Source organism: Schistocerca cancellata, chromosome 3 (genome assembly GCF_023864275.1).
Source record: "Schistocerca cancellata isolate TAMUIC-IGC-003103 chromosome 3, iqSchCanc2.1, whole genome shotgun sequence".
NCBI classification, from domain to species: domain Eukaryota; kingdom Metazoa; phylum Arthropoda; class Insecta; order Orthoptera; family Acrididae; genus Schistocerca; species Schistocerca cancellata.
In genome coordinates, this window is record NC_064628.1 from 423061195 (window position 1) to 423073407 (window position 12213).

Sequence of the window (12213 nt, forward strand, 5' to 3'; positions counted from 1 at the left end):
AGTGTACTGAGTTTCTTTTAAAAGTTGAATTTTGCCCCAAATGTTACTGGTCCTTTAAAAATATTGCTACGAGCACCAAGTGGCGAAAGGAGTTTCTCTAAATTAAAATTAGTTAAAAGCTTTTTACGTTCGACTACCGTTTGGGCGCTCTGGTAGTTGAGCATGAAATTGCTGAACAAGTAAATTTAAGGGAAGTTATAACAAACTTTACAGAATTAAAAGTTTAGAAAAATCTTTTTTGTGGTTAGTTGAGCTCCTTTGTTTTATTTTCAAAATAATGACATATAAAAATGTAAAAATTATACGGTTTACAATTTGTGGCTAGGTATTCGTAATTTATGTCTACTGTTTTGTACTGAATGATTATCAATGTTATGTCATATGTTTCTTTCGGAGTCTCCATAGATTATACTCGGAGAGGGATCAGGTATCATTTGCAAGCAAATTTTTCAAATTCAAATGGTGGCCAAAGATAATGGTTTCGGTACTCCAGAATGAGATTTTCACTCTGCAGCGGAATGCGCGCTGATATGAAACTTCCTGGCAGATTAAAACTGTGTGCTGGGCCGAGACTTGAACTCGGGACCTTTGCCTTTCGCAGGCAAGTGCTCTACCATCTGAGTCACCCAAGCACGACTCACGCCCCGCCCTCATAGCTTTACTTCTGCCAGTACCTCGTCTCCTACCTTCCAAACTTAACAGAAGCTCTCCTGCAAACCTTGCCCGCGAAAGGTAAAGGTCCCGAGTTCGAGTCTCGGCCCGGCACACAGTTTTAATCTGCCAGAAAGTTTCACATCAGCGTACACTCCGCTGCAGAGTGAAAATCTCATTCTGGAAACATCCTCTAGGCTGTGGCTAAGCCATGTCTCCGCAATCTCTTTTCTTTCAGGAGTGCTAGTTCTGCAAGGTTCGCAGGAGAGCTTCTGTTAAGTTTGGTAGGTAGGAGACGAGGTACTGGCAGAAGTAAAGCTGTGAGGACAGGGCATGAGTCGTGCTTGAGAAGCTCAGATGGTAGAGCACTTGCACACGAAAGGCAAAGGTTTCGAGTTCGAGTCTCGGCCCGGCACACAGTTTTAATCCGCTAGGAAGTTTCGGTTTCGGTACTCTTAACATGGACTCTTTTTGGAATGAGGTTGTTTGTTACATGATCCTCACATCTGGTATTGAAAATGAATCTAATTTTCTGCTGGTAAAAGTTGTTTTGCAACGGTAATGAATCCAAGTACCACTGCTGTATCGTAACTTTGAAATCATATTGCCTTACATGTTATACTTTCGTCTGAACGGGTCTTGACCTCCAATGAACCGCTGCGTCGTTTCCAAAAGCTGCACGAACTGCAAATGTCGCGTTTTGAACTGAGAAGGTATGTTTGTAGTGAGAATGTGGTGTATCTGTTGTGCAGGACACGTGTGAGAGTAGTGCGTCTCCGGAGCCAGGCGGCCGCGGTTCGACGCCCGGCTCGCTGGGCCCCGGACCGGCGCACTCGGCGCCGCCTTCGCCCGACCCTTCGCCTTCCGCCGCCGCCAAAGCGGCCGCCGTCGCCGCTGCCAGCGCCGCCCACCTCAACGGCACCAGTGAGTATCGACTGCAACTGCCAGTCGTTGTCGTATCAAGTAACCACGCCCGTTGCCAGCCTCTTACTTCTGCATATCTTCATATGGGAGATGAAGTCATCCATGTTGAGCTTGACAAATGGGAGAGTAAATATGTTGAAACCATTGCTTCTAGGATATAAAAGAGTTATTGCTGTCTTGTGGACTGCAGACTCTAGAAATTTTTTTCATGCCATGACATGGGAGATTCATACGGATGGCACTCATAACCATTTCCATCATCAAGCAGTGCTCGAGAGTGCGTTATTTTTTATGTGATGGTTTCCTTTCCTAGACAACATAGGATTTTTCAGTAAGATTATGCTTCTCACTAAATTGTGAAGTGTTGGATGACGGCTGAAAATGCGATATCCAGGACTTTAACCAGTTATTGTCTTTGGAATCATATTGTCAGTGTGTCTACTGTGTGGGTCCTCTGCCAAGCACTTTCAACAGTTTTTAAAAGCGCTGCAGACAGAATGGCTTCATCTGCATGTAGATACCTTATGAGTCTCTGTCTCATGTAGTTGCTGTGTGTACTGCATGTAGCAGAGACTCTGGATACTAGCAACTACTTATAATAATGTATTCAAAAGTATAAACAACAGTTTCATTAGAATACACATTGAAGCTCCAAAGAACCTGGTACAGGCATGCACATTCAAGTTCAGAGACATGTAAACAGGCAGAATACAGTATTGCAGTTGCCAACGCCTATATAAGTCAATAACTGTCAGGCGCAGTTGTTAGATCGGTTACTGCTGCTACAATGGCAGGCTATCAAGATTTAAGTGAGTTTGAACGTGATGTTGTAGTCAGCACCCGAGCAATGGGACACAGCATCTCTGAGGTAGCAATGAAGTGGGGATTTCTCTGTATGATGACTTCATGAGTATATATCAGGAATCTGGTAAAACATCAAATCTCCGGCATCACTGCGGCTTGGAAAAGATCCTGCGAAAACGGTACCAACGACAACTGAAGAGAATCATTCAACGTGACAGAAATGCAACCCTTCCACAAATTGCTGCAGATTTCAACGCTGGGCCATCAACAAGTATCAGTGTGTGAACCATTCAATGAAACATCATCAATATGGGCTTTTGGAGCCAAAGACCCACTTGTGTACCCTTGATGACTGCGCGACACAAAGCTTATGCCTTGCCTAGGCCCATCAACGCTGACATTGGACTGTTGATGACTGGAAACATGTTGCCTGGTTGGATGAGTCTCATTTCAAATTGTATTGAGCGGATGGATGTATACGGGTATGGAGACAACCTCATGAATTCATGGACTCTGCGTGTCAGCAGGGGACTGTTCAAGCTAGTGGAGGCTCTGTAATGGTGCTGGGCATGTGCAGTTGGAGTTATATGGGTCTCATGATACATCTAGATATGACTCTGATGGGTGACACATAGTAAACATCCTGTCTGGTCACCTGCAGCCATTCATGTCCATTGTGCATTCCAATGTACTTGGGCAATTCGAGCAGGACAATGTGACACCCACATGCCGAGAATTGCTAGTGTGGCTCCAGGAACACTCTTCTGAGTTTAAACACTTGTGCCAGTGACCAAACTCCCCAGACATGAACATTATTGAGCATATCTGGGATGCTTTGCAACAAGCTGTTCAGAAGAGATCTCCACCCCCTTGTACTCTTGCAGCTTTATGGACAGCCCTGCAGCATTTGTGGTGTAAATTCCCTCCAGCACTAGTTCAGACGTTAGACGAATCCATGCCATGTTGTGCTGCGGCACTTCTGGATGCTTGGGAAGGGGGGGCGCGGCTACATGTGATATTAATGCAGGTTTACCAGTTTCTGTGGCTCTTCAGTGTACTTGTAAAGAACAAATAAGGTTTAGTAAATGGCTGTCAGGAAAAATGTGGCTTCCATGCTATTGGGAATTATTTGTACTGTGAAGCACCCTGCACAGCACATTACAGTGGTCAGGGACTTGCCATGTCTCCCACAAGAGGTGCAAAAGGGCCTCCATGAAGTTTTGAGCATGTATGTATATATCACAATATGGGCCACTTCACTTATTGAAATGCAACAGCCTGCATCTGAATTGAATTAAAGGCAGCATGAATGCAGTGTTCCATGTCTGCACATCTCAGTACATGAAACGTATCACCACAGGTAAAAGTTCAAAGGATTGATGTCTGGTGACCAGAAGGGCCACACAACTGGAATTCCTCATCTGATCCAGTGCTCAGTGAAGATGTTTTCAAGGTACACTGTAATGCAGAAGTGGATACGAGCAACATAATTTAGCAGCTAATGGCCTTCCATACAGTGCAGCAGGAGAGAAAGTCTGTACTGCAGAAAGGGCAGATATGCTTTATCTGTGTGGGTTAGTGGAAGAAAAACTAGTCCCACAAGGCAGTCATCAGTAATCCACCTCACACTTACAGACTTAACTTGTTATGACAGCACAAACCACAGGGAATTTGTATGGCCTCTGTAGATGATAACAGTAATCCACCTCACACTTACAGACTTAACTTGTTATGACAGCACAAACCACAGGGAATTTGTAAGGCCTCTGTAGATGATAACAGCGTTATATCTATTCAAATAAGCTGGACAAGCTACTCCAAGATGTGAATAAAATGGTCTCTTGCATGGAAAACATGGAGTTGTGGATATAGATCCATCACACTTTATTTGTTTCTTGCCTTCTCAGATATCTTTTCCCACACTTTGCTCCCACTGTTCAAAATCATACTTTCAGCAGGTATTTTCTTGAAGAGGTGCATTATTCTTTGCCTGGACAAGAGAAAAAGATTAACAGTGTCAAGAGCTGATAATGGTTTGTAGAAAAGACACAGAAGTGATGACAGGTCATGTTGTGTTTCAGTGGCAGGTATGGTGACGTTGCAGAACCTCGCATCGCTGCAGCAGTCATTGCCACAGGTGGCATCACTGGCAGCTGGCCTACAGGGTATTGCTGGGCTTGGCTCTCCACTGCTCAATGCGCCACTCAACCTCAGTGTCAGTGGAGCAGGTGTGTGTTTTGTTGGTGTGTTTGTGTTTTGCAAGTATGCTGGCAGCTTCCTTACGCTGTATGAAACACTCCTTCTGCTTTCTTTCTTTCTCTTTTTTTTTTTTTTTTTTTAGTCTAGCTTACTTCATGCTTCTTTTTAGCACCTTCTTATTTTGTACATAATCTCTCCATTTAACTTTTAAGCTCCTTCTAATACTTTCAGTTTCTTCTTCTGTAGTTTTCCTGTAGTCCAGTTTTCATTTCCACACAGTGCTGTGTGCAGACTAATGGTTTCAAGAAATTATCTTTTCATTTTGTATCAGTATTTGATTCCAGCTCTGCTCTTTTCATGAAAAAGCTTTATTATTTCAAATCATTTGCTGAATGTGAATTTCATGTCATCAGCTGCAATGGTTGTAGATGTCTTACCCAATTATGACAGGTGAAAATTTGTGTCATACCTGGCTTTGGACCAGTGTTTCTTATTTATCATTAGCAGTTGCCTTATCAGCTTTAGCTACCAGTGTGTGCTTCTCATTCCAACCAAAAACTCCTTATGTCATAGTCCACATCCTTATATCGTAGTCTTATGTACATCTTTCTTTAAGCTTGTAACATAACTTGATTCCCACTTAGGTAGGATGACACGCCCCAGGGAATTGAGACCATTTTTATCATCATATGTCTCATCTTGACTTTTGAAACTTACATATGATTTGATGAGCAGTGGCTGTATCAAATATTATACCAAATTATGTACTGAATGCAAATTTCATAACATCAGTGACAATGGGTATGGATATATTACACAGTTGTGACATATAAACAGGAAAACCAGGTTTGTATGTGAATTTCATGTCATCAGCTGCAATGGCTGTAGATGCATTAATACTTCACATTTGGGTAATACATCTATACCCATTGCAGCTGATGTCATGAAATTCTCATTCAGTGAATAATATGCAATAATATTTCATACATTGCTGACTGTCAGATCATATACAAGGAAGCTTTGTTCTGCCGTGACAGTCTGCTTCCGATGTCTCTTTAATCTAACATTCTTTTGGAATACTGCTCCCTTGCCAGTGGGATTGTTTCACTTTTTCAGCCACTGCCTACTTCAGTTTCATCAGTCTTCTGACTGGGTCTGCTTCCGATGTCTCTTTAATCTAACATTCTTTTGGAATACTGCTCCCTTGCCAGTGGGATTGTTTCAATTTTTCAGCCACTGCCTACTTCAGTTTCTTCAGTCTTCTGACTGGTTTGCTATGGCCCACCACAACTTCCTCTCTTATGCCAGCCTCTTCATCTCAGAGTAATGCTTGCATTCTGTGTCCTCTATTATGTGTTGGATATATTCAAATCCCTATCTCTCCCTAGTATTTTTACCCACTGAAGTTTCCCAAAGTACCATGGAAGTTATTCCTTTTCACATCTTTAGTAACTCACTAATCTGATTTCTGCTTTTGTCCATTGTTTTCATTTTTCATTGGTTTATCCTTAATACAATCAGTGTGACAAGCATGCTGCAATTGCACTTTTATCCAGAAGATTTTTAGGATATGAAAACTGCTCTACTGGGAACAGATTTGTAGTCTCAGCTGGATGATCCTTAATTCATGTCTAATGACTCTCTTAAAAAACAAAATACATAGTACTTTGACCTCTTGATTGATGTACGCTGTTTCAGGTGGTGCAGTACCAACTTCCTGTGCAAGCAGCTCTCCCCTGCTGTCACCTGCTCAGCCACAGTTGCTGGCAGCTCCACAGCCAGCTGCCATGCCACAGTTCATACTTGCTTCAGGGCAGCTTATCCAGGGAATACAAGGAGCTCAACTTCTCATACCTACATCACAAGGTAAAAGCAGTTCATATAAACATAAACAGCTCAAAAATGTTTTGCATGACCTGAGATATGCGAATATGTGTAGGCTCCAAGGGGAGAAATGAATGAAAAAATGAAACTTATAATACCAAAAAAAAATTAGCCAATGACCTTGCCACATTGGAAACACCAGTTCTCGACCGATGATCCAAATTGAGCATAATCAGGCCCAAACTATTCTTGATAGCAAAAAGGGGCACCTAACATCTGTATGTGACACTGGTTCAAAATGAGACTGACCCACCTCTTGTCTGGACAAGGGAGACCACATATTCTATGATGATCATCAGGGATCAGAGAAATCCTGGTCACCAATGAGTGGGTGACCACCAGAAAACATTGGGTGCTGCTGTTTAAAAACATGCAAGCCAAAGATGTGCTCCAGGCCATAGAGTCATACATCATTATTATTTCCAAAAAATAGCCCAAATAAAGACAGTCTGCTCAAAAGTGCAAATCTTTACATATCTATGAAATCAAAATGTGGTGTTGGATATGAACCAATACCCTATTGCCCCACCTAATGAACTGTCATAGACATGGATGTTCCTTGCCATGCTGTCCATGAGGCAGTTAAGATGTTACTGCTCAAGTCTATCCCACTCTTCAACAGCAACCATCCTGAGGTCATGCAATGTGAGTTCCTAGGATGATGCATGGAAGTTGCAACTAGTCTCGAGCAAACTCTGTTGGCACTGCAGACAGCTCCATTCAATTTATTCCTGAAGGAAGGCACATTGTGGTTGTGCATAATCTTCTTGATAGATGAACCCATCACTGATATGTTGACTGTAAGGCTGGACAATACAGAGGAGAATTGTATCCCTGTGCTACACTGCCCTCAAACTATTCTTGATAGCAAATAGGGGCACCTAACATCTGATCTGTATGTGACACTGGTTCAAAATGAGACTGACCCACCTCTTGCCTGAACAAGGGAATCCACATCTTCTATGATGATCATCAGGGATCAGAGAAATGCTGGTCACCAATGAAGAGAACCTGATGCCACTGGTATGGTTTTCATTCCATGTGTTCCCTTATTCACCATCTCAATGCACAATCATACTGGGAGATTTCTAATCTTGTTCCTATTGGATGCCTAGTGGCCAAATTCATCATATGGATATTGTTGCATACAGAATGTGTTGCACAGTTCTGTGGTATTGCTCTTAGGTTACCTATGAGTTATAATTTGTAGGCAGCAGCCATCAGCTGCTACTATTAACCACATGCAAACAACACAAAGCAGATCTGAAGTGTTTTCTTCTGAATGTTTGAATGACATTGCTGTTGTGTACATCAAATTGGCAGGCAACTTCCAGTGTTGACAAACTTCTTTCCCATAAAGTGACACTGTACACACTGTCTATGTGAGAAATGACCCTTTAAGACATTCTGACACCAGAACAATATACACTAGGTGCATTGTCCTGTTCACAGTTATTGGAGATTCAACACTGAGAAGGGATGTTTACTTTTATCTCCATTATAAAGATGTTGTGTGTGTGTGTGTGTGTGTGTGTGTGTGTGTGTGTGTGTGTGTGTGTAGCAGGCTCTTATGGTAAAAAAATGTGTTGTGTAAGAGGTTTTTCATAAAAATAAAGAAAATACTTGTAAATAATACAGGCCATGAGGGTATGCAAAACTTTTCTCACAATTTTATGTTTTATGTGAAGAAGTTATAACATATGATTTTGCACATGTGTGATGTAGCATTCCAGTGAATATATTTCTATACTTTAAGTTCTCATTAGTTTCTCACTAGCTGAAATTTAACTTTCTGCAGCAAGAAGGAACATCCACCATTATTTCGTAACATTTGCACCTATTCTATTGGTTTCATTTTTAGCCACTTACAGAAATATCAATAGTACAACACATCTGATTCTTTTATAAAAATTTTGGTATTTTGGAACTGACATTGTATTTTCTCTTTCTCTTTGTCCACACCTAATTGTATCATTTTTTATCTGATACAAGCTGCAATACACTAGTAAAATGTTTTCTTTTTAAACTGACATATTATTGCTACCATTGTGTGATATTAAACATTTTAATCACTCAAGCAGGAAGACTAGAACTTCCATTTTGACGAGACCACACCAGATCTTGATAAGACCAAATATTTTATTCAAATGAAGAGACAATGCAACATTTTGTTTTTCATGTGTGATTATGCCTGTAGGCTCTTTTGTAAATAAAAAGCAGATCATCTTATTACAACATTTTGATGAAATCTATATGTTCCGTAAATTCTGTCAGGTGTATATGTACTTTCAAGTCTAAAACTGCACAAAAAGGAGAAATCTGTGACTGCACTTCAGTGCATTAAACTACATGAAACTTCTACTATTGTTTGATACACAATAACTAAAACATGTGTTGTTCATATAATGCAGGTATTGCTACACAGACCATATTGACAATCCCTGTGAACCATGTAACAAGTGGGCAGATGGTAAACCTTGCACTAAGCAATGGACAAGTGGTGACAACGACCCTAGCAAATCTGCAGACCTTGGCACAGCCACATCACTTGCTGACTCCACCTTCTGCTGCAACAGGTAAATCATCAACCTTCTTTTCTTAAAAAATAACATCAGTTTGTGGTGGTGCTAATCATTTTCAGATGGCTTTCATAATATGCAAATGTGTATTACTCAAAAGTTGAATTTTTTGACTTGTATTTTATGTAAATGGTTCCTAACATTCACTGATGTTGAAGGCCATAATTTTCAGTGATGCCAACAAACTATCAGGAAATATTCACATCTTACATGAACAAAGAAACACAAAGTTTCATCCTATGGGTACAGTAATTACAAGTTTAATGCTCTCTTTGTAATAAATAAGCTATAAATCTTATGGCAGGACTCAGAAACACTTATTCTTGCAAGATAAGTTTATAAATGGCCAAGTAAATTCATCATACCCTCCATTTTATGTGCTACAACATGCAAAAAAGTTATAGAATCTTGGAGATATATGTTACCACCATGTTATGGATATTGTGCAACCTGAAGTAGAGTACTGTATGAGATTTACTTCATATGTGTTCGAAAAAAGTGTAATGATTAATGCATATATCTGTGAGAAAGAAAAGGCTAAGTTTATCTAGTTATGCGACCAAGACAAGAAATTTTTCCCTATTACATGGACTGTAATAAACATACTTGTTGATGACTAATGGCCAATAAACCAGTGTAAACCCTTCTGAGCTGCGCCCCATTTAACCCATAACTGATACTTTAATACAAAATTTGGTAAACTCGATAACGTTCTTGACACTGCTTGGAGAAAAAAGATAGTTCATTATTGGCCAGTTTAAAAATCTTCAATGTAAATTACAGATGCCAATGACTTTGTTTGACTGGTTTGTGTACCATAGTGCTTTCCTAAGTATGGTGCTACTGGAGGTTGTACACCCTTGTCAGCTTTCAGGTTTTGAATTGTGTCAACCAACCGCAAGTGGATGTATGGTTTTAACCTGAAAGGTGATTTATAGTGTAGTGTGCCTTTTTCACATACCTGAAATATTTCTTAAGTTGTAAGTCCAATGCAGAATCAGAAACAAATCCTAGGACTGACCAGGAATAAAGCTAAGGGTGTCTGAATGTTTCACTAAGACATTTTTCCATTGGATCATGAAAATTATATCTAAAACAGTGAATGTCTGCATAGATAAAGGAATGTGCTATATCTTTTATACAGATGTAATTCAAATGGTTCATAAACAGATTTTCAGCATTGACACCCCTAAAAAGTACTGACACTCTCTTTCAGTAATGTAAATAAAGCACAGAAGCTGAAATCGTTATAGGTACAGAAAGATGGCTAAAGCCTGAAATAAATTCTGCAGAAATTTTTATGAAGTCTCAGTGTTCAGGAAAGATAGATTAGGCAAAATTGGTGGTGGAGTGTTTGTGTCTGCAGGAGTGGTTTATCTTGTAGTGAAGTCGAAGTAGATACTCCGTGCGAATTGGTATGGGTGGAGGTTATACTTAACAGCCAAACTAAGTTAATAATCAGCTCCTTCTACCGACCACCAGACTCCGATGATATAGTTGCTGAACAGTTCAGAGAAAATTTGAGTCTCGTAACAAATAAATACCCCACTCATACGGTTATAGTTGGTGGGGACTTCAACCTTCCTTCGATATGTTGGCAAAAATACTTGTCAAAACTGGTGGTAGGCGGAAAACATCTTCCGAGATTGTCCTAAATGCTTTCTCTGAAAATTATTTCGAGAAGTTAGTCCATGAACCCACGTGAATTGTAAATGGTTGCGAAAACACATTTGACCTCTTAGCCACAAACTATCCAGAGCTGAGAGAGAGCATCATGACTGATACAGGGATAAGTGATCACAAGGTTGTTGTAGCTAGGCTCAATACCGTTTCTTCCAAATCCACCAGAAACAAACGCAAAATACTTTTATTTAAAAAAGCGGATAAAGTGTCACTAGAAGCCTTCCTAAGAGACAATCTCCATTCCTTCTGAACTGACTATGAAAATGTAGACGAGATGTGGCTCAAATTCAAAGATACAGTAGCAACAGCAATTGAGAGATTCATACCTCATAAATTGGTAGGAGATGGAACTGATCCCCCGTGGTACACAAAACAGGTCCGAATGCTGTTGCAGAGGCAACGGAAAAAGCATGCGAAGTTCAGAAGAACGCGAAATCCCGAAGATTGGCTAAAATTTACAGACGCGCGAAATTTGGCACGGACTTCAATGCAAGATGCCTTTAATAGGTTCCACAATGAAACATTGTCTCGAAATTTGGTAGAAAATCTGAAGAAATTCTGGTCGTATGTAAAGTACACAAGCGGCAAGACGCAGTCAATACCTTTGCTGCACAGTGCCGATGGTACTGTTACCGACAACTGTGCCACTAAAGCGGAGTTATTGAACGCAGTTTTCTGAAATTCCTTCACCAGGGAAGACAAATGGAATATTCCAGAATTTGAAACATGAACAGCTGCTAGCATGAGTTTCTTAGAAGTAGATACCTTAGGGGTTGCGAAGCAACTCAAATCGCTTGATACGGGCAAGTCTTCAGGTCCAGATTGTATACCGATTAGGTTCCTTTCAGATTACGCTGATACAATAGCTCCCTACTTAGCAATTATATACAACCGCTTGCTCACCAATAGATCTGTACCTACAGATTGGAAAATTGCGCAGGTCGCACCAGTGTTTAAGAAGGGTAGTAGGAGTAATCCATCTAACTACAGACCTATATCATTGACGTCGGTTTGCAATCGGGTTTTGGAGCATATACTGTATTCAAACATTATGAATCACCTTGAAGAGAACGATCTATTGATACGTAATCAGGATGGTTTCAGAAAACATCGTTCTTGTGCAATGCAGCTAGCTCTTTATTCGCACGAAGTAATGGCCGCTATCGACAGGGGATCTCAAGTTGATTCCATATTTCTAGATTTCCGGAAAGCCTTTGACACCATTCCTCACAAGTGACTTCTAATCAAGCTGTGGGCCTATGGGGTATCATCTCAGTTGTGCGACTGGATTCGTGATTTCCTGTCAGGAAGGTCGCAGTTCGTAGTAATAGACGGCAAATCATCGAGTAAAACTGAAGTGATATCAGGTGTTCCCCAGGGAAGTGTCCTGGGACCTCTGCTGTTCCTGATCTATATAAATGACCTGGGTGACAATCTGAGCAGTTCTCTTAGGTTCGCAATGATGCTGTAATTTACCATCTAGTAAGGT

The 12213-nt window shown here is 40.6% G+C and overlaps 1 protein-coding gene across 1 annotated transcript in view; it reads left to right on the forward strand.

Annotated features, from left to right (window-relative positions):
• The window catches only part of LOC126175172 (POU domain, class 3, transcription factor 2), a 498697-nt gene that overhangs the window by 450406 nt on the left and 36078 nt on the right, over positions 1 to 12213 (forward strand). Inside the window, exons 3-6 of the mRNA XM_049921762.1 lie at positions 1404 to 1575; positions 4461 to 4607; positions 6277 to 6444; positions 8874 to 9038. Coding sequence (XP_049777719.1) covers position 1575; positions 4461 to 4607; positions 6277 to 6444; positions 8874 to 9038 — 481 coding nt within the window. The 5' untranslated portion in view covers positions 1404 to 1574. The remainder of the gene's footprint in view (positions 1 to 1403; positions 1576 to 4460; positions 4608 to 6276; positions 6445 to 8873; positions 9039 to 12213) is intronic.